Source organism: Gobio gobio (genome assembly GCF_949357685.1).
Source record: "Gobio gobio genome assembly, chromosome: 9".
In the NCBI taxonomy this organism is placed as follows: domain Eukaryota; kingdom Metazoa; phylum Chordata; class Actinopteri; order Cypriniformes; family Gobionidae; genus Gobio; species Gobio gobio.
Window position 1 is genome coordinate 23,548,058 of NC_137115.1, and position 26,007 is coordinate 23,574,064.

Below are 26,007 nucleotides of genomic sequence, written 5' to 3' on the forward strand. Positions count from 1 at the left end.
TTCTTTAAAGATTAAAACGGATTCAGTTTGTTTTTGTTTTGTCATCTTAATGTATTAATTATTTAGGCTAAGTGAATAATATTTAGTGTAGGCCTGTTTATTTTATGCATTTTATATATTATTTTATTCTGTTTTTCTCTGTTGTCAGAAACACTGCATGTGCGTGAAAATGTGATAATGTGAATCCAGGTTCTGTTGTTGAGCTGTTCTGCATGCTGCTGTTTGCACGTTAAAATAAACCAGTGAAATGTTTTTCTTTTTAACAGGTCACAATTGCCAATTGTATTTTTATTTAATGCCAATTTAATATTATAATATTAGGGTATCAGTTAACTGTTAATATTCGGATAATGAGGGGCGGTTGGTTGTCAGTCGGGAAAATTCACCGAATTGAGCATCCCTATAAAGATATGATCGGTAACTCCCACAACTAAGCAGCATGTGTATGTCTGAAAAATGTTTAAATGTCAAAATAAAAGATACAAATATAGTTGGGCCTAAATTAATATGAATACATATTATGAAAAAAAAAAGTTGAATAAAATGTTATAATGAAGCAGAAAATCAGACCATCCTCCTACGAAACGAACATCAACTGTGATTGAATGTCACTAATGTAATTTTCTTTTCTTTTTTGATCGCTTGGATCTTGAGCACAGAATCATATGGACAACACACCACTCACATCATGTCAAGTTTCTATAGATTCTCTGATTTTAATTCATCTTGATAATTTACTGTGTCAGCTATATGATGATATTTGTCTGATACATAGCCTATAGCCTACCGAATGCAGTCTTGACAGTTTTCTTATTTGCTGTTTTTCTGGTTGCCAGGTGAACATACAATCAGTTCTGCATTTTGACTTTGTTTGAACTAAAGAGTTTGAACTAAAGAGTTTGAACTTGGGTTTTTGTTACAAAAATAGCCAAATTCACAGTTTTCCACCACTTGAGGGTGTGGCCTACTTTCAGACTACATCAATAAACCCCGCCCTCAAGCCTGATTGACAGTTTGTAACACTCTCATTTTGTCACATATATAAATTAAGGAGATCCGTTTATCCCAGAGCAGAGAAGAATATATTTAAAGGGTTAAAGAGAACACATCCCAAACAGCAACAATATCACCAAACATTACATTCAAAGAAAAGGAAATTCACAATTCACATCTTGTTAGAGCATTTCAGCCCAACCACAACATGTAGAGTTCACTCAGAAATAAAGTCCATTTCTCACAACTCCCACTTAGTCAGGTAAGAAGTGTGCATCTTACCCCATCCCGACAGTTCAATGGAAGTTCACAAAAGTTCAACATACAGTGTCCCAAACTATAACCAAACGTCAGTCCAAATAATCCAAGGTGTGGAAAAAAACCATATAGTCCAGATGAAGTGTCCTTGCTTGACGAATGAGGCCGAAAGAAAACCCTACTGAGCTGTATAACCAAAGAGGTTCCTCAATACAGGGTCTCATGCATCACAAAGTTGAGCAAACAAAGCCATGCCAATACCACTCCCAAACAGTCTTACTTGTCCCTCTTAAAAGGATAACCTGTCCTTCAGAAACCTCCCTAGATCCCCCTTGAGGTGGGGAGGAGCATTACATCACATGACATGAAACAGCTTCTCAAACCTGTTACATACCCCGCCCTTTAGAGAAAGGTTCGACATAACCGTAAAACTTTTTATAAATTCTCTACATGATAAGTTCCAGTTTGCACTGGGTCAGTTGACACTTCGACTACATAATTAACTTTATTCAATTATCGGATTACCTTTGCAGGTCCTTGCCACTTAGGGGCCAACTTTGCCATGAACGCATCCCCTGCCCGAGACAACGGATGAGTACGAACCCAGACAAGATCTCCCTCTTCAAAAGTCTCCTGTCGTCTTTTCTGGTTGTAGTACTTTGCCGTTCCTGGGCTCTCACTACATTCTCTTTTACCCTGTTCATTAGGGATTGTTGGCGTTCAATGACATTGTATGCAGAATGGTTAGGATCTGGGTGACGATGTTGGAATTGATCCATGGGTCCTTTCAGTTTACGTCCTATGGCAATTTCAGCTGGAGTGTATAAAGTACTTTCTTGCCATGCTGAATTGATTGCAAAGTGAAACTCATGAACCCACCTATCCCAATGCCGATGGTTATCTTTGACATAAGAGGCGATCATGGTTTTGAGAGTGCGATTCACTCTCTCTGTCAAGTTGGTTTGCGGGTGATTTTCTGTGGTAAGTTTTTGAATCACTCCCCACTGCTTGCATGTGGCATTGAGTAGTTGGGACGTGAATTGGGGTCCACGATCGGATACGAGGTAAGTCGGAGTTCCCCAGCGAGTAAAAATCTCCTTGACAAGAATGTCTGCTATCACATGAGTCTTCGCTGAGCGTAATGGGAACACTTCCACCCACTTACGGCAACCAACAGATACTCATTCAATTTTGAGCTTTTAGGAAATGGCGCCTGAACAGGGACAATCTGTAACAGAGTATGAGCAAGGAACAATCTGCAATTGTGAGAGTTTGCAAATTATCTATAATCCTTGTCCATTTTCCATTTGTCTGAGTTTAAAATTATGGATGCACCTCAGGTAGAGACTGATGTGGGTACGGACCCAGACTTCACTGCTGAACCCTTCACAACGTGCAGAGCACCAATTCAAGAGCTAATACACTCTCTTAGTAGTTTGTACTTGGAGTCTGAAGAGGAGGCAGCAGTCCTGGACGAGGATGATGGTTTGATTGATTTACCACCACCTCCACCGATACAGGAAGAAGAGGATGAAAGTCTCATCAGTCTCACCATTGCAACCAAGGTAAATCAGTTGAGTATGAGAATTGACAAGATGGAGAAAGACAATGTGGAGTGTGTCAGAAGAGTGGAGCAAGACATTCGAAATCACCTTCAACGTCATGACCATTGTCTTAAAACTCTAAAGGGACAAGTTAGGGAGATAACCAAACCAATGACAACTCAAGCCCAGGTGGTTGATCAGAATCAGCGAAATCTTGTCAATTCTCATACTTCCTCAATACAGGGTCTCATGCATCACAAAGTTGAGCAAACACTCAAAGCCATGCCAATAACTCCAAAACAGTCTTACTTGTCCCTCTTAAAAGGATAACCTGTCCTTCAGAAACCTCCCTAGATCCCCCTTGAGGTGGGGAGGAGCATTACGTCACATGACTTGAAACAGCTTCTCAAAACTGTTACAAGTTGACCGTGTTAGACATCGTAAATGCAAGTGCAAAGGGGATTGCGATTCCATTTGAATTTTGTGCAGGTTGTGGCAGGACACGGAGGAAATGAAATAGCAAATAGGTGATTTTCTATTGCTATTCCAAAATGGCAGGGTCATAACTTGTAAGACATTGGAAATGCAATTGCAAACAGACTTTGCTTTTCCATTTGAAATTTGGCAGTCGTTGTGCGTTCACGTAAACGAAAATGCAAACGACAATGCGCGATTTGCAATTGCGTTTGGATTATGTCACATTTTATGCGTCCACAAATTGAAAACGCAATTGCAAATACAAATTGCAATTCCTTTTGAAAATTGTCCACGATATCCTTCCATACTATGTATATGTTTGTATTTTTCTTATACAGCGACCTTGAGCTTGGGAAAGGCGCTACATAAATAAAACGTATTATTATTATTATTAACCCTAGATATTTATTCGATACAGTGGCCAAATTAACCAATTAACTTCTGTTGTTAGTAAACAGCACAGCAGTAATGACTCTATGAACTATGAAGATGATAATATTAGGAAAAAAATTATAACCATGCAGCCGTCTACTACAGTATCACATCAGTGTCCTCACAATTATGCTCCTTTTTAGAAAGAAATGGTATCTGTGAGGATTTCCAGTCAGGATTTAGTACCGAGACTGCTCTCATCAGACTTACAAATGATTTACTCTTATCATCCGATTGTGGTTGTATCTCTCTATTAGTGCTACTTGATCTTAGTGCTGCATTGGATACGATCGACCACAACATTCTTTTGAATAGTAATAATCTCGAAAATTATGTTGGCATTAGTGGAATTGCATTGGCATGGTTTAAATCACACTTATCTGACCGTTATCAGTCGAGATGCACCGACTGATTGGCCAGGGATCGGAATTGGCTCACGTGTCTCCGATTTTGAGCTGATCCGTCTACATGCTGTGAGCATGAGCGCGGCCGCGATGTTGACGTCACAGCCACGCTCGCGCTCACAGCCGCACTCGCGCTCACAGCCGCATTCGCGCGCACTCGCGCTCACAGCCACATGCAAACATGTCGTTGGTATGGAAGTTTTTTACTGTGAGCGAAGAGGACACTAATTATGCCATTTGTCAAGCTTGTAAGGTTAAAATAAACCACGGGGGAACCACCAGGAAAGCGCACAACACGACCAACCTAATCAGACACTTAAAACTCCATCACCCCGCAGAACATGCCCAGTTTGAAGAGGGTAGTAAAGGTAAAACGGCTAAAGCTGGCCAGAGCTCAGAGCCAGCCACAAGTCAGCAGCCTCTCATATCTTTCCTTGGTATAAGCAGCGGAAAGACCAAAGCAATTACTAAGAAAATTATGGAATTCATGGCGCTGGATGACCAGCCCTTCTCGATAGTTGAGGACAGAGGCTTCAGAAATCTGATACATTTCCTCAGCCCAAAATACACAATACCGAGTAGGTGGTACTTTTCGGACGTCGCACTACCCAAACTGTTTAATCTTGTGTTTTGTCACACACGCAGCCTGTTACAAGCCGAGCCCGATACAGCAATCAGTTTTACAACTGATATCTAAACATCTAACGTAAGCTTAATGTCAATGTTGAGCCTGACTGCTACCTGGGTGGACAAAGATTTCCAGCGACAACAAGTACTGTTGCACTGTCAAGAAATGATGGGGTCTCATACTGCGGCCAACATAGCATCAACATTTGACATGTTGCAGCGGTGGGGATTAGACAAGAATAGGGTTCATGTTGTGCTTCGTGACAATGGCTGAAACATAAGCAAAGCGCTTGACGAAGACAACCTGCCGAGTTTGCCCTGCATGGCACATACGTTACAGTTCGTTGTGACTGAGGGGCTGCTGTCCCAGCGAAGCATCAATGATGTAGTGGCAACTGGAAGGAAGATTGTCGGACATTTTAAACACATTCAGGCACAGTTGGGTCAGCCCAGTAAAAGACTGCAGCAAGATATTCCAACGAGATGGAATAGCACATACTATATGCTGCAATCGCTGGTGGAACAGAGACGTGCTTTGGGGGCATACGCCGCGGAACATGATCTGCCAGCCACACTTAGCGCGCATCAGTGGGGGCTTATCGAGAGCATCATGAGTCTGCTCGTACCTTTTGAGGAACTCACAAAAGAAATTAGCTCCTCGAACGCAACAGCCGTTGACGTCATTCCAGCCATAACTGCACTTAAGCGGCTTCTGGAGAAAAGGGCAGACACAGATCGTGGAGTGGGCACTGCAAAAACCACACTGTTGAAGGCGGTGCAGAGGCGTTTCAGCAACATTGAAAAGCTGCCACTGTATACTTTGGCAACTGTTATTGATCCCAGGTAGGTTATATGCTAACATGATGATGATGATTATATTTCTGTTACTATCATCTACTACTACTGTTAATACTACTACTACTATAATAATTATAATAATAATACAAAATACAATTATTGCCAATAAATCATCATATTAAAATCTTGTGTAGCACAAATAAACTGGAAGAACATTGCTATAGGTTAATAGTTATGCTCTGTTTTCCTAGTTTATAATTGAAACACAACGATTTGACTAATCCTTCTTGTCTTTGTTTATGCAAAAGGTACAAGAATCGCTACTTTTCAGCAGAAGATAAAGACCAAGTGAAACAGGTGCTTTTGGCTAAGCTGGAGGGGCAGACCAGACATGCACTTGATGAACCTGTTGCAGAAGCATCTGCAGTACCTGGTCTTGTCACAGAAGCAACTGCCGCCAAAAAGCCATGTAGTCTACTACTTTCAGTACATGATGAAATACTGAAGGAGAATGCTGAGGTGGAGCAGTTGCTGGCCAGCCCCTCATCTGTGCAGGTACAGAGCTACCTCAACGAGATGCCCAGCAGCAGAGGCGAAAATGCATTGGCCTACTGGAGGATCAACAAAGATTGTTTCCCTGCACTTGCTCCACTTGCCCGAGCCTACCTCTCTGCTCCATGTACAAGCGTTGAAAGTGAGCTCTTGTTTAGCTTGGCTGGAAATGTGATAGATGAAAAGAGAAATCGATTATCAGGTGACAAGGCAGAGATGCTTCTGTTTGTGAAGAAAAACTTGCCATTAATGCTCAATTAGTATTTGCCTATACATATCCTGGCAACATTTATTACCCAATTACTGAACAGTTATTATTTGGAGGAGTATTGTACACTTCAGGTTTGTTCATTCATAAGACATGTAAAAAAGAGAAAAAGGTAAATTTATGTTTTGTTTCATAAAGCAACTGATTTTCTGTTATTTGTTATTTCTACTTCTTTCCAGGCACAGAACACTTATTTTTGAGAGTTGTTTAAGTGAGAGAAGATCCTGTTGTAATGTTTAATAATTTATTTTATAATAAAAATAAAATTTAGCTTTGAAGAAAAAGTGGATTTTTGTTTGTATATTCTTTCATTTATAGTTCTTAGAAAGAAAAATCGGAATCTGCAAAAATCCGTACCGGCCGATCTCACTAACAAAAAATCGGAATCGGCCAAAAAAATTGCAAGCGGTGCATCTCTAGTTAATAGTTTGTAGCAGTAAATGAAGAGATGTCACACCGATCACAAGTTCAATATGGAGTACCGCAAGGCTCAGTGCTAGGACCATTGCTTTTCACCCTGTACATGCTACCACTGTGAGATATCATTAGAAAGCATGGCATCACTTTTCATTGTTATGCTGACGATACTCAGCTCTATTTCTTCACACCCTGACGAAACTTACCAATAATCCACAAGAATAACGGAATGCATATCTGATATAAAAAATTGGATGACTAGTAATTTCCTGCAACTTAATTCAGAATTTTGCAACTGAATTTTTAATTATTGGACAAAAAAACTCCACAAGTAGTAACTTAGAATACTGTCTAACACTTGATGGCTGCTCTGTCAAGTCCTCGTCGTCAGTTAGGAACCTGGGTGTGCTCTTTGATACTAATCTTTCAATTGAAAGACCCATACTCGAAAAAAACTTTCCAAACTTGTGAGAAAGCGGAAGGAGTATTTTTGGCACAGAAATACTCCATCAATCGTCCAACTTAATTTTTTTTACTTTGTCCATGTTTAGCATGGGAAAAAGCTCAGTATGCATGACATAGCATTACACCCCCCCCCCCCCCCCCCCTTTAAACACCCCTGATTGGCCAATGTGTTCAAGAGATCAACAAAACATGTCTGTTATTCGCTGCATTGACCACCACTGCAAAAACACTTTGTAAACAGAAACACATTGCTAACACAAATATGCACTGGAGTGTTTGCCAAATCTGTTTCGCCAATATGATATTATTACAGTACTAACTGAGATTGCTTTTGAGGGTGCATAGCACCTTCCTAGAACCGGAACAGAGTGTTGTATTGCCTTTACAAGTATGTTGTAAAGCAGCTCTCACGTTGGTATAATAATATTTAATAAATTTGTGCTCGTCAGACTGAAGAATTGAGAAAGGCAAAGCTAGAAATGATTCAACAAACTTTTAATTTTTACTAGGGATGGCGAAAACTAAACATTTTCTTGACCGACCACCGAGCCTCATTAGCCGGTTGAAACTGGTTAACCGATTAGTTTAAAATATGCTGCGCTATTTGAAATAACAGCCGCGAGCCGCGCCTGCAATTTCGCAACTCTGTCGCATCTCTCTGCCGCTCTGCCTCCCGCTCTCACACACACACTAGGCGTTTCTCAATGTCAAGGAAGGATCCTTGGAAGCCAGAATTTCGAGGATGCTACGTCATCAACGTCCGTCGAAGGGCTGTTCCAATGTCAAGGATCCTCGGAATTTCAACCAAGGTCTGAGTCCTTCGTTCGAAAAATATGCCATATACAGGAAAGGATGCATATGTGTAGACTTCGCGGTCTTAGCATTCTCAAATCACCCACAATCCTATGCGCGCAGCTTTGCGATCTTGTTCAAAAAATACAAAATATCAGAGTCAGAGCGTTAACGGGGCAATATGCTTTCAAGTGTAAGTACGTTACCAAACATTTGTTATAACCGTAGTAAATATAAGTAAAGTTTAACTTTTAAATGCCAGTACAAATTACAACCGTATTGATATTATACAAATTACGTTATTGATTGCTAACGGACCTTTTCCCTGACGTAATGAGGCTGACGTGCACTTGCTAGCCTGTTCCATTTACGTGTTCTCTGAATGCTAAAGAGGAGCCTCGCCTAGCCTCTGAAGGAAGGACCTTGGAAGTCCCGCAAACGCGGTGCCGAGGAGCTTGTTTGTAATCGGAGGACAAATGGCTCCTTAGTTTCGAAATGGTTTGGGTACAAGGTGATCGTGTTGAAAATAAAGGCATTTGTCTAGCGTTAGAAGCTCATTCGAAACATTGCCGCGGCTCATTTAAGAAAATGACAGCTCCGAAGAGACGCCGCTTTAGTTCGAGGTAGTGCTAACAATAATAAAGAAAGATGATGATCAACACCTTATGTGTTACCACTGAAATGTAGATGTAATATATTTCCAAATGTAAGCCCATCTTATGCGGAATGTTGTCTAATAGACTGCAACTCGATAAAACCAATGGATAAAACAGGCACCTTCAGAATGCGTAAAAGACGCACCGGCCAAGGCAGCTCTAACTCACTGTGTGCCTTCTAATTAAGCACTGTATCACACAAGTTGCAACTTACATCTGTGTCGTTCTTTTTGGTGAAATGGTCCCACACACTACTTTTCTTTGCACGCTTCATACTGTCGTCTGCCCTGGCTCTAACCTCGAGTGTTTTAGCCTGTTTACTTTTTGCAAACCTTGTGAGCGCGCAAACCCAAACGCTGTGACCTCGCGCCAAATGTTTTTATTGGTTTATTAAGTACAAACAGGCGAGTTATGAAAAATTGAGTGTGAGGGATTTGTTCACTTCACACAAAAAGATTTTGGAATGAGATGGCTAACTGTAGTAGCATTTAGTCCACTGTCTATAATAGCCTAATTTAGAGATCACTTTTTTTTTTTAACTGACAACCGACAACTTTGATCGGTTAACGTTGATACGGTCAACCATCGGTTAAACGGTCATCGGTTAACATCCCTAATTTTTACTATTATTTTATCTTCAGATTCATGCTCTTCCCCTGCCTCTGTCCGCCTCTTCGGTTGATATAAGAGAAGTGTTCATTTCGTCAGACGAGACGAGACTAAATATGTTCGTCAACAACCTTTTTTTCCATGACGAAGACGAGACGATGAAGAGACTGCACCAATGTCCAAAAACGCTGACTAAGACTAAATTAATGACGAAAAAAGACGAGACTAAAAGATAAAATCTCTCTTCATTTTCGTCTACAATCGTCTCTACTTTTTCATGAGATATAATATTCAGCTGTTCAAAATATTCAGAAAGAGTTTGCGCTGTTGCTCAAGTATAAGTCTCATACTCCTCCTGTTGCTGCCAGCCTGTCATCTCACGGCGGCGCGCGTGGTCACGTGGTTCCCGGAGCGCTCAATACTTCTAGCGAGCTGTCATTACATTTGAATGGCTTAACAGCTTAACTATACAGGTGTTTGCAGCAATTTTTGGTAAACAGTACAGCATAGTGTGCATTGATTATTACGTCAACCACTTACAGTATCATTATATTATGGAGAATGATGGAGATGCAAAATTGTTTAGATTAATATGAATGTTTTTAATTGTATTTAGCCCTCAGGTATTCCTTACTAATTGGTCACACTTATTCTCATTGGTGGTCAAATGTGATCATACACCTTAACTATTTTTGAAAGAAATAGCCTATATTTTAGTTCAATAATATTTATTGAATATTTTGGTCCATTAATGATCACTTAAAACATTTGTCTTCTAATATTTTTATTATTTATATTACAATTAGTGTAGTAATTAAGGTTAAAATAGAGAATTTCAATGCAAAGAGGCAAATTAGAGTCATTTTGTGGCTGGAAAATTAAAATTTTCATTTGTAATGCCATTACTGGTGCCTGTATGGCTCTTTAATAAATATGCATGTAGTCTAGTTGCTCAAAAAAGTATTGCAGATCATAACTGCTTACTTATTTGTAAAATTTGTTTATAAATATAACAAAATATAATTTAACCCCCCAAAAAGTTTAAAATAGTGCTAAAAGGCAAAACATTTTTTTCCTTATGTACAGTAGGCTATATACATATGAATTCATACTAAATCAAGATCGAAATCGATATTTGTGCCCATCGTCTCATAAGCTAATACTGATTTTAGGCATCTACGCTGTAAATCAACCAGTTAGCTATGGTGTTGTGGCACATACATTATGCAGGTTATATGTATTTTATGTAACTTATTTTGCCACACAATATACAGAGTTTTCCTTTGACTAAAACTAGACTAAAAGGACGAGATTTTTAGTCAACTAAAACTTGACTAAGATACCTTGAGTTGTCTTTTGACTAAAACTAGACTAAAATGATGAGACTTTTAGTCGACTAAAACTTGACTAACAAAAAAAGATATGTGGATGACTAAATATGACTAAAACTATAATAATAAAACTATAAAATAAATTTGGCACAAGACTAAGACTAAGACTAAATTAAAAATAGGTGACAAAATTAACACTATAGAAGAGTTAATTGATATCAGACAAAGACTAGTTTGGATATCAGACAAAATCAGAATTAGCTATATTTAGGTATCCAACAAAACAGATATCTTTTAGATTAGATCTTAAGATTTGGTAAAGAAACTGGATCCATCATCCTGGACAGTACGATGATAGCATCTAACGCTATACTACAACCTCATTACAATTAGTTTCAGAACTAGATAAACATCATCTGTGTTTGGTCATTTGATGTCTTTACTAGAGGTTGTAAGACTCCTTAGGTAGACTCAGATTAGGTAGACCACAGATGGCATGTCCACAAACCACCCATAGTCCATTCACTGACCCTCTGATGCATATTGCACGCAGAAATACTTTCTAGGGAGCGTTGATCTGTTTAGCTGGTTTAACTCAACTTTGAAGAGTAAAGGGAACATTGGTTTCATCATCCACCTGGAATCAAATGTTGTGTTTACAGGGTACTAAGTTGATATCATGAGCTCTTTCAAGAATAAAAAATAAATAAATCACTGGATTTGTCCAAGGCTGCAAGTTTAGCAAGGTTAAGATTAAATATCTGAATATTGAAATGCATTGTGCTCACCCTGGTCTCTCCATAGTACTGGTTGTAGCGGTGCACAAGGCTGATGATCCGGTGCGATACGTTGTTCAGGTAGAATATGGGTGGGTAGGTGTCCAGGCAGGTGGCATGAAACTGATTACTGTCTTTCATGGTCAGCTCACCAAATGCTGGGAAGTCTCGTTGCCGAATAACCTTAATCATCTCCTCCATACGACAGGGCACCACAACATCTGCCCGGTACTGTGGAAGAGTATAGTAGGTGAATTTATATACCTACAAACCTATGCAAATGAAAGAAACCTAAATTACTTCACTTGTATTCCACAGCTAGATTGTAATTTAAGAACAGATCAAACAGATGTAAATTAAGATTGCAAAAAATAATGCAAGTTATATACTGTAGTAGAGGTCTGCTACCCGACCCGAGCCCGACGGGTCCCGAAAAACTTGCGGGTTTCAGGTCGGGTTAATGTTTAATGATCAGCCTCGGGTTCGGGTTTCTATCTAAGAAAAACTAAATAGGTATAGTTTACATATACATATAGTATACATATAATTTGCGTGCCATGTGCTTTGCCTACTTGCTTATGGAATTCCAAAGCTGCCAAAATTAAAAATAAATAAATACATAAATAAATATACAAAGAAATTTAAAAAAGCAAAAATAAATGAATAAATATATAAATAAATATACATAGATATACACATTATTTATACATTTATTTCCTTATTTATGTATATATTTATTTTTTCCACATTTATTTATTTATTCTTTTATTTATTTCTACATTTTTATATATTTTTTATTTCCACATTTATTTATTTTTACATTTATGTATTTTTACATTTATTTGTCCGTAGGGTAATGAGGATGGCGTGGTTTACCTCAGACAAAGCAATCAAGCTCAGAGTAAGCGAGGGCGAAGCGTTGAGGCCACAATGACACCTTGTGGTGTGGCTGAAATACAATAAGTATAGCCTACTGACGTTGATACTGTCTGTGATGAATGACTTGGATAGGTATATGGCCAAAATCTTATATCACGGGTTAAAGGGATAGTTCACCCCAAAATTAAAATTAGCCCATGATTTACTCACCCTCAAATCATCTTAGGTGTAAATGACATTCTTCTTTCAGACGAATAAAATCGGAGTTATATTACAAAAGTCTAATCCAAGCATTAGAATTTGATTCATAGTTGCTCTGTTTTTGAAGTCCATAAAAAGTGCATCTGTCCGTCAAATAACGTGCTCCACGCGGCTCCGGGGTGTTAATAAAGGCCTTCTGAAGCAAATCGACGCGTTTGTGTAAGAAAAATATTCATATTTAAAACTTTATCAAGTAAACCTTCGGCCGACCACCTTCCGTGGAAAAGTGTTGAATGTTTAAAGTTACAACACTTTTTATTTGTCAGAAAGAAGAATGTCATATACACCTAGGATGACTTGAGGGTGAGTAAATTATGGGCTAATTTTCATTTTTGGGTGAACTATCCCTTTAAGTCATATCACACAACTGTACTGTGTAACATGAATAGGCTACTCTTTATTCCGGGCATGGCCGTAGAACATCGTCTGGATTGTCACGTGCCCTCATATTTTTGAGCCAACTGCATTTTAATGTAACTTCCAAAAACAATACTGACAGCAACAGAAACAAACTTATTTTCTATTAAGTGGTGGTAGTCTTTAGCCTTCCTCCATAAACTGATGTTATGAGCGTTATGACCTATGACTTAACCCGTGATATAAGATTTTGGCTATATACCTATCCAAGTCATTCATCACAGACAGTATCAATGTCAGTAGGCTATACTTATTGTACTTCAGCCACACCTCAAGGTGTCACTGTGGCTTCAACGTTTCGCCCTCGCCTACTCTGAGCTCGATTGCTATGTCTGAGGTAAACCACGCCCTCCTCATTACCCTACGGACAAATAAATGTAAAAATACATAAATGTAAAAATAAATAAATGTATAAATTAATAAATGTATAAATAAATAAAATAATAAATAAATAAATGTCGAAAACATTTTTATATATACATAAATAAGGAAATAAATGTATAAATAATTATTTCTTTTAGTTTTCTTGCTTTTCTATGGATATTTATTTATTTTTGCTTTTTTTTTTTTTTACATTTCTATTTCTATTTATTTATTTATGTTTTTTTAAAGTTTTTTTTTGGCAGCTTTGGAATTCCATCTTTTGTGACCGAAAGAGCACTCAAGAGAGAGAAAGCACATGCGCAGATTAATACATGCATAGGTTAGATTTATTTTATCATTATAATAGGCTATATCATTTATATCACAAAACTGTTTTGCGCGTGTGCTAGTCACAACACAGCAGACGACAGCAAGCAAACATTAACCACGATAAAGCAAAAACGTATTGAGGGAAAATGTATCACTGTTCCAAATTATGCAGGAAAAGCTGCACACAAAGCAGCTGAAGAATTACAATCAACTGTCGATGCCGTTCTCTTCCTTCATAACTTGTAATGAGAAGGATATATTTGTGTAAATAGTTTAGCAACACTGTGTGAACGTTTTGAAGTTTAAAGTTTGAGTTCCAGAGAAAAATGTGAGAAAAATTCGGGCTTCAGTTTAAAGGTCCCATGGCATGAAATTCTCCTTTTATGAGTTTTTTTAACATTAATATGAGTTCCCCTAGCCTGTATATGGTCCCCAAGTGGCTAGAAATTTTGATAGGTGTAAACCGAGTTCTGGGTATCTTTCTCTGCCTTTGAGAAAATGAGAGCTCAGACAGCCGATCTGGAATCTTGCCTGTTATGTTGTCATAACAGGAAAGGTTACCTCCCCTTCCTCTGCTTTGCCCACCCAGAGAATTAGGAGAAAATGGATTCCGTTTATCGTCGCAATGTCAGCACATGCTTTACAAACAGACTTTTACCATATGGATTCGACAGCACCGCCACAAACAGTGAGTAACAGTGTTCAATAATGCCTGATCTGTGATCAGTGATTTCTGATTAGGGATGGGCATTTTTGTCAATTTCTCATTTCGATCATCGATAGGTCTCAAAAACGAGTACTCGAGTACTCGGGGGCGGGGCATGTGCAGGGGGCGGGGCATGTCCGTCATTGAGATAATGAAAATACTGTTATGAAAATGGTTGTTGACAAATACAAACGTGACATGAAAACAGGTATATGAAAACATGAACATATAAAACAAAAAATAACTGCTAGATTATGATGCATAAATGTCTTTGAAAAAGAAACATCTTTATAAAATGACCGTCTCAAATAACCAAGTCAGTAATATCGAGCATTGCCTTTGAGCTGAAACTGTGAAATAACACCACCCTGCAGAGCTTGCTAGCTGGTTAATAAATTCAACCAAACGCACCCCATATCAATATTAATATGAAGATTATTATGAACCTATTACGACATAAATCAACACAAAAGGACGTGAAGGCGCATGTGAACTTCAGCGTGCTAGATTTTACAGGAACATTTTGAATGCGCTTTTCCCTTAATCAACGCTGATACACGGACAACGAAAGCACACAGAAGCAACATTTTATTAAAATCGTGTTCTCATTATAATGCTTTGACAGATTGACTCTGCACATCATGCACTTAATTTTATTATTCATGATCGCAGTGTTTACAGACATCACTGCGCGTTTTCGAACTCATAACGAAAAACAACTTTAAATAAACTAGGTCCAGCCTACTATTAAAAAATACGAGAACAGTATAGCTGACTGTCTCTAAACCATCATGTCGAGCATGAAATATGCGTTTGAGCTGAAACTGAAGAGAATGAACAACAGCCGGTATAACGGCAGCGCTTTGCTAGCTTATTAAGCTCAACCAAACGCTTCTTATATTAGATTAATCAGATAGACAACATAAAAGTAATCTTACAACGTGCATCTGCAGAAAAGGACGCGAATGCGCACATGAACTTCACGCGCTAGTCTGAGTGTTCTCGCTGGTTTCTCTGTGGATTTCCTTTAACAGCTGATACACGGGGAATTAAGCACAGAGAATTTACAGCATTCTATTTCCATCGTGTTCTCTCATTATAATGCTATGTAGGCTATGACAGATTGGCGCTGCACATCTTGCACTAAACATTTATCAATGATCACAGTGATTCCAGACATCACTGCAGTGCACACCTCAGTTTCACGCCGCGGTCTGGAGGCGGGCTATATAACGCTAAACAATCAGACCTCCGGTACCGCGCAAAACGATGCAATAACCAATAAAAAAGAGACAAATATATTTTTTTCAAGTCAGGGCGATCATCGTTCTCATGATCGATGATCGCTGTCAAGTTCGAGTACTCGATTACTCGACCACTGTTGCCCATCCCTATTTCTGATGTGTAGCTAATCATTCAAGTTCACGTAGACTTTCTTTCTAAATCGTTTAATACTGTTGATTATGCATCAGCACTAAACGATCAACTTCACATTGTTTCTGTTAGTAGCATGAAACAAATCTGTAATTTAAATGATTAAACTAGAGAGCGATCAAAGAACTCTCTTTATAATGTTCGGTTCGGTCAATCACACGTCGCGAGTGTATCTGCACACTTGTCCAAACTGGCGTTATAATGAATGACACTGTTATGCTGCACAAAGCTCTTACTGTATTCATGTTGATGTTGTGTTTGCGGTTAGTTGTGGTGAAAGCATTTTGTGAGAGAACGCGTTGCAATGACAAGATCACTGCATTCACACAATGAACAAGACTGCATGTGTACTCAATGCTCATCACTGCAGCTTTTCATGTGATAGGAATAGATCATAAAATAATGCCATAGTCAACACTTTGACGATTCGTTCATCTCGACGGCTGTGATGGTAAAATATTCAGAACTCTCAGATACAAACAAAATAAACTTGCGCTCTCAACAACTCGGTACAATAAAATCTACACATAATCTAATACTCATTTCAAATGCAAAGATGTCAGCCAATCACAACAGTGGCTGTTTTCACTGAAGTATCACAGCAGACACGCCCCTTGAAACAGAGCATTCAAGCCAGAGGGCTAACACATCAGTAGGGCTGAAACGATTCATCGAGTTACTCGATTAACTCGATTACAAAAGTTCCTCAAGGCAAAAATTCTGCCTTGAAGCCTCGTTAAATTCCTATGACGCGCACTATACGCGCAGGGATCTGATTCACACGGACCGCTGTTCAATGTTCAGGAAGCACACCATATAGCGCGTGATACATTTTGAATTTAGTTTAGATTCTAGATGCCCAGAATCACTATAGTAACTGCATGTTTTACACAGTTTATGTAAGTTGATTACCGTTCTTATAGCTGCCACACACACACACGGCGCGCGCAAGCCCCGAAGCCAGATCGCTTTCACTTTCGTCCTCATAAAGTTTGTCAAGTAAATGCTTTTAAAGTCTTGCCAGTTTGAACATTGAAGCGATTGTGCACTATTCAAAAACAACAATACGGAAAACTTATCCGTTCAGTGCTCAGCTTTTTTCTGTGACACGGAGAGTTGAGCCGTGTCGCGTCTTTGACAACGAGCGCGCGCCCTGAAGGCAGACCTCTTTTCGCGTGAAGATCGCGCGCGGAGAGCAGCACAGAAACGCAGTGTCAACGCCGTCCTGTGACTAAAGTAAAGTCACTAAAGTAGCTTAGAAACTCAACTCAACTGTTATAGGCATACATTTGAATACCTTTGAAGTAATTACAAACCACAGCTTCATAATGAATAGAGACGGAAGGAGTAATTCACACACACAATCACTCTCTCATTAATGCATCCAAATAAATGTAATGTAGGTCTACTACTGTGTTAATGTATCTGTATCTGATGTACAACAAACATAAATCTGCCCCATAGACAATAACTGCTGAAAGTGAACCGTTTCCTTCAAGTAAATTAAAATCACAAAGAAATGCACTTTTTGCATTTGTTGGAAAAATTATAACTTTAAAGGGGTGGTAAAACACATTCTTTTGAAGGCTTGACTGTGTTTGTGGGGTGCACTGTAACATGTGTTCATGCTTCGTTTAAAAAAAAATTGCCTTATTTTTCATATATTTGACCTTTATTCTACACTGCTCTGTCCCTCCTTGTAAAACGGTCTGATGCTTTCCGGGTTGTATGAAGCCAGTCCCTCAAAAATACGCAGTGGGCTCTGATTGGTTAGCTGGCCCAGTGTGTTGTGATTCGCTAAACGCCTAGTGCACGTATGTCGGAAACGTCACGCCCCTTACCGGAGGCTGTGCTTGCTTTGGTCAGTGTTAGAAACAACGGCGTCAATAAAACCATCTGAGCCCGAATCAGACCCAGAACATTTGAGTGAAGATGATCGAGCAGAACATGTTCAGTCCTCAAGAGTAAAGACTGCGGATCTATAATGATCGCTACTGAATGGCACTTTAACTTTTGTATTTTTAGAATGATTACAGCCAAATATCTGTCGCAAGAACTAACCCAAAACAAACACTAAGCACTGGCTTTAACTAGTAAGTTAGCCAAATCACACACAGAACCATGTTTAGCATGCCTGTAGATAAACAATACATAAAAGCTCTAATCAAAGAATAATTTACACTAATGTCAGGTTCGCTGTTGAGATTTTAACGTTAGTGTTTGTAATGTTAGGTGTTCGTCGGATAACGTTAAGTATGAATGAGCATTTAACAGACTGGTTTGCAGAACAGCAATGTCATCTGTTTACTTCCTTGCTACAACCTATTACAGGAAAACACATCGATGAAAAATAAATCAGACTTACAGGTTGTGGCCCGTGAACAGCTTCTGTTTGTAAATCCAGCTTTCAGGACAAGCCGTTGTGCATATCCTGTATTGAACTCGCAAAGTTTGTGGAAGTTTGTGTTGTCCTCCGTGAAATGTGCAGCGCGCGCGTCGTGCATCCACGCACCGGCAGTGTTTTTTTCACGCAGCTGACGTTGTGCAAATCCGGCATTGAAATCGCGAAGACGGTGGATGTTTTCCTCTGTTAGATGTGCTGCAGGAAGCCCCGCGCGCGCCTGTTCCCCGCTGACTCAAACACACGTGCATATAACATGCTGTATGTTAAACGCTCTGCAAGGCACCCCCGTCCCAAGGAAGGCTGAACAGAGCAAGTACCCCAGACCTGCAATCCGGATGAAAATAACATCGTTTCCTCGGCATCGCGGCAACAACACTCCAGCCTAACTAACTTATACCACAACAGCGCCGCGATACAAAATGGCCTCACCCCCCTTATTTAATATTCTCGGAGGAGGGGTTTATGTAAATATTGAGCCTGTTGATGTCACCAACCCTGGAGGAATGTGTGTAGTCGCCTACTGGCCGTTTGCTGTAGTTCTTAGAAACTGATTTCTTTAAAAGCAAATATCTCCCTTTGCTTTAAACTTTGAACGTTGTAACTTTGCAGATGTTGTTTATGCTCAAGCAGCAACATTACACGTTAGCTAAAGTTAGAATAGTGAAATCGTGGTTTAGCACCCCTTTAATAGTAGAAAATCAGTAACACACACACACGCATGCACCCTCCTCTCTCTCACGTCAGTCAGACCAATCGTGGCAATGCATCACATATGCTTAAACTTTTATGTAGCCACACAACAATAATTTCAGCATGCGTTCACTGTATACTCCGGGACCTGATGTTGTGACGCGATTTTTCGAACGGATGCTTCACCTAAAATGCACCGCTTTGCAAGTGATGCAAGCCAAATGCAGCGTTCTATTGAAAATTAATGTATGTATGCCGTACCAAACTGCAATGAAGCCTCATGCACACGCACACACACACACACACAGGTTGCTAGGTTACCATAGCAAATAGGCTCACCCCAGAAATGATATATTATTTGTTAGTAGCCTAATGGTAAATGCTGCAGGTGTAGAAATCTACATAAAAGATATTTACTTTGATGTCAGGGCTAGATTACAGCATGAAACCTGTTGTGCATATTAATAAATTAAATAGCTTTTCCTCTTCATTTTCGTTATGCATTATTTGTTTTGGTTGTTTAAAAACACTGAATTTTTTGTATCCGATTAATCGATCGATTAAGTGCTAGATTAATCGATTACAAAAAGAATCGATAGCTGCAGCCCTAAACATCAGTATAGAAAAATGCTTTTTATTTCTAAATTATGACATTTTTTAATGTAATAACCATACTAACAATATAAGTACACCTCAGGAAACATTATAAAATAATATAAAAATCCATGCCATGGGACCTTTAAAGCCTGTGCAGACCTCTATACTGCAGTAGCTGGTCACAGTACTAAATTTGATCTTGTTTGTATCACTGCTTATCTGTTTGTTCTAGACAGACTGTCTATTTGTAGCCTAGAAATCTAGACGCACCCTAGCAAATCTAATTTGCAGCCAGGGTAGTCTAGCAACTCTCCGTTGGCTTGCGAGCTGGAAAAAACAAACTCTGGTCGGGCCAATGACATTGTGTATAGAGTCGGTGGGCGGGCTTAACATACTGACTGCAGAGTTGCGTTGGTTCCGCGTGCTACTCGTAAACAAAGAAGCTGGCGAACAGCTGTCTTTCGAATATGCTTTGGCTGCGACTCTGGAAGACTTGGAGTTAAGCGTTTCTTTGAGGAAAGAACAAAGAACGACACTGAAGTCCTTCTTAAGAAAGGAAGATGTGCTCAGAGTTTTGCTGACCGGATACGGCGAAAGTTTAATCTATCAACTAGCTCCGCTTCACATTCTTCATTGCTCTGGTTGGTTGTAGCTCTATCCTATTGCGTGCAGAGGGAATTTGAAAGACAACCGTTTATCCCGCCCCTCGGATTGAGCCCTGCCAATGGTGTGTTTCCCCAGACCCAACATCTTGATGTGGGTCTGGCTTGTCAGGCTAGTATATTTGTGCATTATTGGTAAGGATTTTTCAGTGATTCTTTCTGCAGATTAACATATTATTACGCCAGTCTTTTTGAGTGAGTCACTGAATTATCCATTCAATAATTGTCCAAATACCCACACATGCAGTCTTTGCACTTGACCACTTGCCTACATACATGATTGTATTTCCTGTATTTGGCCCAAGTGTTGAAGTGGGGGTGAATATCGTAAATGTGTAGAACTTTTGATTACCCGATGGAACACACTTAAAAGGTCCCATGACACGAAAATGTCACTTTGAGGTTTTTTTTAACATTAATATAAGTTCCAACCGATCTGAACATGGGTCTTCAACCGGGGGTCCGCAGCAGTACTGCATGAGATCCGCCAATTAATGTTTGATCACAAATAATTTTTGGATAAAGAATTATAACATGGGGGGAAAAACAAAGTCAAATTCAAATATAAGCACCCTTAAACAAAAGCACAGCACCCTCGGTTGATACTGTAATAGACCCTTTTCATAGACTGTGATGACGTAATTCCTGCAAAGTTTTTTGTATTTTCATTTTTTTTGTACATTTATAACAGTAACACTTGTATTTTATTACTTTTGCATCAAATTACAAAAAACAAGTTACCGCTGCTGTGAGGGTGTTTCTAATACAGCATCTATGGGAGTGATGGTAAAAATTAACATATTTCTCTCTTTTGACTGCTGTTATCAATCTCACCCTATTTTTTCCCTCTTTTTGAAAGTTGTGAAACCACTATTGTGGAGCTTTTCTTTTGCTATTTGAGCAAATGGGCACACAAGAAATATATTTAATGTATTCTCTCATTCACCGCTATATAGTTAACCCAACTATGACGACTCATTATTCAGTGTAGACAACTTTACTGATTTTGATGAAATGCTGTGAGATTGCTAAGTGAGATGAGTGACAGCTTAATAATTGTAAAGTGAGTGCTCTTTCGGGATTTCGAGGCTATAGCTATATAATCCGTTTACTAAAATGATTGTTTTTCATGTTTTGGAAGTGATGTCTACATATAAATGCATGATTCACTATCGAAATGAGAGGCTGCTCACTGCAGAGCAAATGGGTGGAACGTACATGTAGCTCCTCCCCACTAGAACTCCAGAGAGGAGGGGCGAATGTAATTTGTGCCAAATGGGTGGAGCTAGAATATCCAACCACACCCTAACCCTACCCACAACTCTATCCCTCCACCCCATTGGAGCTCCAGAGAGGAGGAGCTGAATGTCATTTGACTCTGCAGTGAGTACCACTTGCTCGAAATTGCAATTAACAGTGATAACTAGCACAGGACAAAAATATGGCATATCAAAATAGATATGCGTTGTAAATGCAGAATCATACAATAAAAAATATTTGTAGCATATATATATATATATATAACAATACAATATATATATATATATATATATACACACTGTGTGCAGAATTATTAGGCACGTTGATTTTCTGATCATATTTTTTTTCCAGGCACATTTGACCAATTCTAAACCACAGTAATCCTAATAACTACTATTAATTTAGTATTTAATAATGTATAAGTGATATATAATTGTTCATGAAAAACACCTTATATTCAGGTGTGCAGAATTATTAGGCATGTTTTCTTTTACAGATAAATTGAGCCAAAAAAGAGATTTAACTCAGACTGAAAAGTCAAAAATTATTAAATGCTCATGAGGATGCAATACTAATGCAATACTAGACATTGCAGTTAAGGCGTGACCATTGGACAGTGAAATGCTCGTTGGGTCAGCAGGGTCAGACAAAAACATGTGGCGGAGAAAAGACACCTGTTAACTGCAAAAGAATTAAGAATTAAGGTGAAGAATTAAGTGTGAAACCATCAGGAACTCTCCAGCGCCACCATTTTCCAGAGCTGCAACCTACCTGGAGTCTCCAGAAGTGCAAGGTGTCAGGATCTTAGAGACTTAAATTAGGTAAAGAATCCTAAAAAATGACCCCCATTAAATAAGAATCACAAGCTGAAATATTGTAAAATACATGAAGACGTTTTTTTTATAAGCTTTATGGACAGATAGGTTGAGAATGACTCTTGAAGGACCAGCACCACATCCTCTTACACCACTGTTTGTAGAATTCATCTTCCAGAATCTGGCAGTACGTTTTGGGAGTTAATTTTTAGTCCATCTCTGCAAAACGAACTTCAGGATAGGAGATGGACTAAAAATGAACTCCCAAAACTTACTGCCAGATTACTCCACTTAGGCCTAGTCCACACGTACACGGGTATTTTTATAACCAGAGTTTTTCCTCCGTTTTAAAAAACAATTGCGTCCAAGCACGGTTTAAACAAAATCTCTGTCCACATGAAAATGCAAAACCGCGCTATGATTGGCTGCCTGATTTCCACATGGGTCCCATCCACGGCACCGATGCCCTGAGGGATGCCATGGGCTCAGTGAAACCCTTCTACAAGTTTACTTTGGACTCATACCCCTTTTCCACCAAGGCAGTGCTAGAGCTAGATCGGAGCCAGAGCCTAGTTTCAAATCGGTTCTTTGTGTTTCCACACCCAAAGCCCCAGCTCCTGGCCAGGAAAAGTGGTTCTTAAGTAGCACCAAAACATTGCTGGGCTAGAACAGGGCTAGAAGTAAGAACCGATCACGTCAGGCACTGGGGGCGGGGTCAACAAGACGAACACAAACTTGAGAGCCGCCATTGTTGAAATAGCAGCTAATGGAGCTAACAGCTGCTGCTCGTTTGTAATCTCCGTCTATACAAATTATGGCGAACTGCATGAATGCGTTGGATTCGCTGTGTTTTCGTTGTGTTTTGATGCCGATGTAGGATCGTAAAGCCATGTGAATCAATAGTAACGCAACGTTTGCATTGTTGATGGAAGGCTTGTTCGCAGTGGTGCTGTGCAGACCGATCGGCGTATAACAACGAGTCCAGCGAGAGCATATAACTCCTTATGCTTTTGATTCACTCGTGCGTTTTTTTATATCATACGTGGATCGGTCTGCGCAGCGCCGATGCATCTCGAACAAGCCTGGTGTGTGTGTGTTTCCCGCTGCCCAGGGTTGCCAGGTTTTCACAACAAAACCCGCCCAATTGCTCCTCAAAACAAGCCCAATCGTGTTTCAGGGGGGCTTCCCCGGTAAAAATCACATTTGGGGGTAAAATATGTTTTTTTTGGCATGGTTGCCTACTAAAATTCGCATTCCCGGGGCTAAATATCACATAATTGGGGTCGCTTCAACCCGCGGACATGAAAAACAGCCCGCGGCAACAGTGATGAAGTAGCCAGACTTGGCAACACTGCCGCTGCCTCGCTAGCGTTGCTGAGAAAGATGAGACGTATACAGTGACGTAAGACATGGCTCCGTTGTGGCTCTCAGCATGTGGAAAAGCAAACGGTTCTTAGAAGGCTCCTCAGTTGAACCAACTATGAACTGGGACTAGCTCTAGCTCTGAACTAACCGATGTTCTAGCACTGCCTTGGTGGAAAAGGGGTATCAGTGACAGGTAACTGTACACAGGGGCAGGGCCCAAGTGGACTGAAGCTTCACACACTTGCCTTACTATGTTGTATTATTGCATTCTGGCGCCTCTGTTCTGCAATACAATGAGATAACTGTGCATGTATCTGTATACATGTGATAAGCGCTATTAGCAGAGTTATTAAAAGCTACGTCTGCCATTGCATAGACTCCACTCATGTAAACAAAAGCGATAACGGCGCACAAACTGACGTCAAACAAAGGAGAGAACGGCGCACATTTTGACTTAACAAGCCGAAATCTCCGGTTTCACCATCTACACGACAACGCTGTAACCGGAGTTTCTAAAAACCTTCACCCAGAGTTTTCAAAAAAGTCCGGTTTCAGTAACCGGAAACTGCGTTTGCGTGTGGACGAACAGCCAAACCGCGTAGAAAAAGCTGCGGTTTTGAAAATACTTGTGTTCGTGTGGACAGGGCCTTAATGACTACAGACCTGTCGCTCTCACGTCTGTGGTCATGAAGTCGTTTGAAAGACTGTTTCTTGCCCACCTGAAGGACATCACTGGACCATTGCTGGATCCTCTTCAATTTGCCTACAGAGCAAACAGGTCTGTGGATGATGCAGTCAACATGGGACTGCATTATATCCTGCAACATCTCGACAGACCTGGGACTTATGCAAGGATCTTATTTGTGGACTTCAGTTCGGCCTTCAATACCATCATGCCTGATTTTCTCTTAGCTAAACTGACCCAGCTCTCCATGCCATCCTCAATCTGTCAGTGGATCTCCAGCTTCCTGACAGACCGACAACAGCTTGTGAGACTGGGGAAACTGTCCATCCAGGACTCTCACTACCAGCACTGGTGCCCCCCAGGGGTGTGTTCTCTCCCCACTGCTCTTCTCCCTGTACACCAATGACCTGGGCACTACCATCTCTCAGGACCTGAAGTGGGACAATCACATTGACTCCATTGTGAAAAAGGTCCAGCAGAGACTGTACTTCCTTCGTCAGCTGAGGAAGTTCAACCTCCCACAGGAGCTGCTGATTCAGTTCTACTCGGCTGCCATTGAGTCTGTTTTATGCACTTCCATCACTGTCTGGTTTGGTTCAGCTACCAAATCTGACATCAGGAGACTACAACGCACAATCCGGACTGCAGAAAGGATTATTGGTGCCTCCCTGCCAACCCTCCAGGACCTGTACTCTTCCAGAGTGAGGAAGAGAGCAGGGAAAATCATCACAGACTCCACTCACCCTGGTCACCTCCTGTTTGAACTGTTACCATCAGGACGGCGACTCCGATCACTGGCCACTAGAACATAAAGAGCATAAAGCTCTTTCTGATTCTGATATACCGTATATATAGTATATGTATAAGTTATACAAGTTTTTTTATAAACTTGAAACTAAAGTTCAAGTAAATAATTGTCCATCTAACAGTGAAATTAAGATGTGAATTTTTAATAAACTTGTAGCTAAGGTTCAGGTAAATGTTTAATTGTCCATCTGATTAGTAAAATAAATGTATGACTCTGCAAATCAATAAAAATCAACTTCAGCAATAATTTATCGTAGCATGTTGTTTATTATGATACATAAATCTCAATTTTAACAATGAAAAGTAATATACAGTCATGCAACAACAATAATGTGCATAGTTCTGATCTACTGTCTTAACATAATATAACTTATTCTTAATAATACAAGTAGTTTCTATTAATAATGCTTAAAGGTCCCATGGCGTGGATTTTTTAAAATTATTTTATAATGTTTCCTGAGGTGTACTTATATTGTTAGTATGATTTTTACATCATAAAATGTCATATCTGACATTATGTAGAAATAAAAGGCATTTTTCTATTCTGATATTAGCCCTCTGGCTAGAATGCTCTGTTTCAAGGGGCGTGTCTGATGTGAGACTTCAGTGAAAACGGCCACTGCTGTGATTGGCTGACATCTTTGCATTTGAAATGAGTATTAGAGTGGCGGAGGGGGCATGGTTTAGCGAGGTCTGCAAGCGCTGCCAGAGAGAGACGGACTGGGCACTTGTAGACCAGAATGACGAGAGCTGGAGGAAGATTGCTGAGAAAAGTTATATTGTACTGAGTTGTTGAGAGCGCTGTGAGCACGAGTTTATTTTGTTTGTATCAGAGTAAATTCGGAATAAACACAAGTCCCAGTCACGCCGACCCTGTCATCATCCTCCTTATTCTACGAACTTTGTAACATGTGGAACCCCTTTTTTTACCAT

General features: G+C 39.8%; 1 protein-coding gene across 1 annotated transcript in view; it reads right to left on the bottom strand.

The window, feature by feature from the left end:
- mvda (mevalonate (diphospho) decarboxylase a) overlaps positions 1-26,007 on the bottom strand; it is a 100,814-nt gene that overhangs the window by 27,665 nt on the left and 47,142 nt on the right. The window contains exon 7 of the mRNA XM_079824728.1: positions 11,412-11,630. Within this exon, the coding sequence (XP_079680854.1) occupies positions 11,412-11,630 (219 nt within the window). The remainder of the gene's footprint in view (positions 1-11,411; positions 11,631-26,007) is intronic.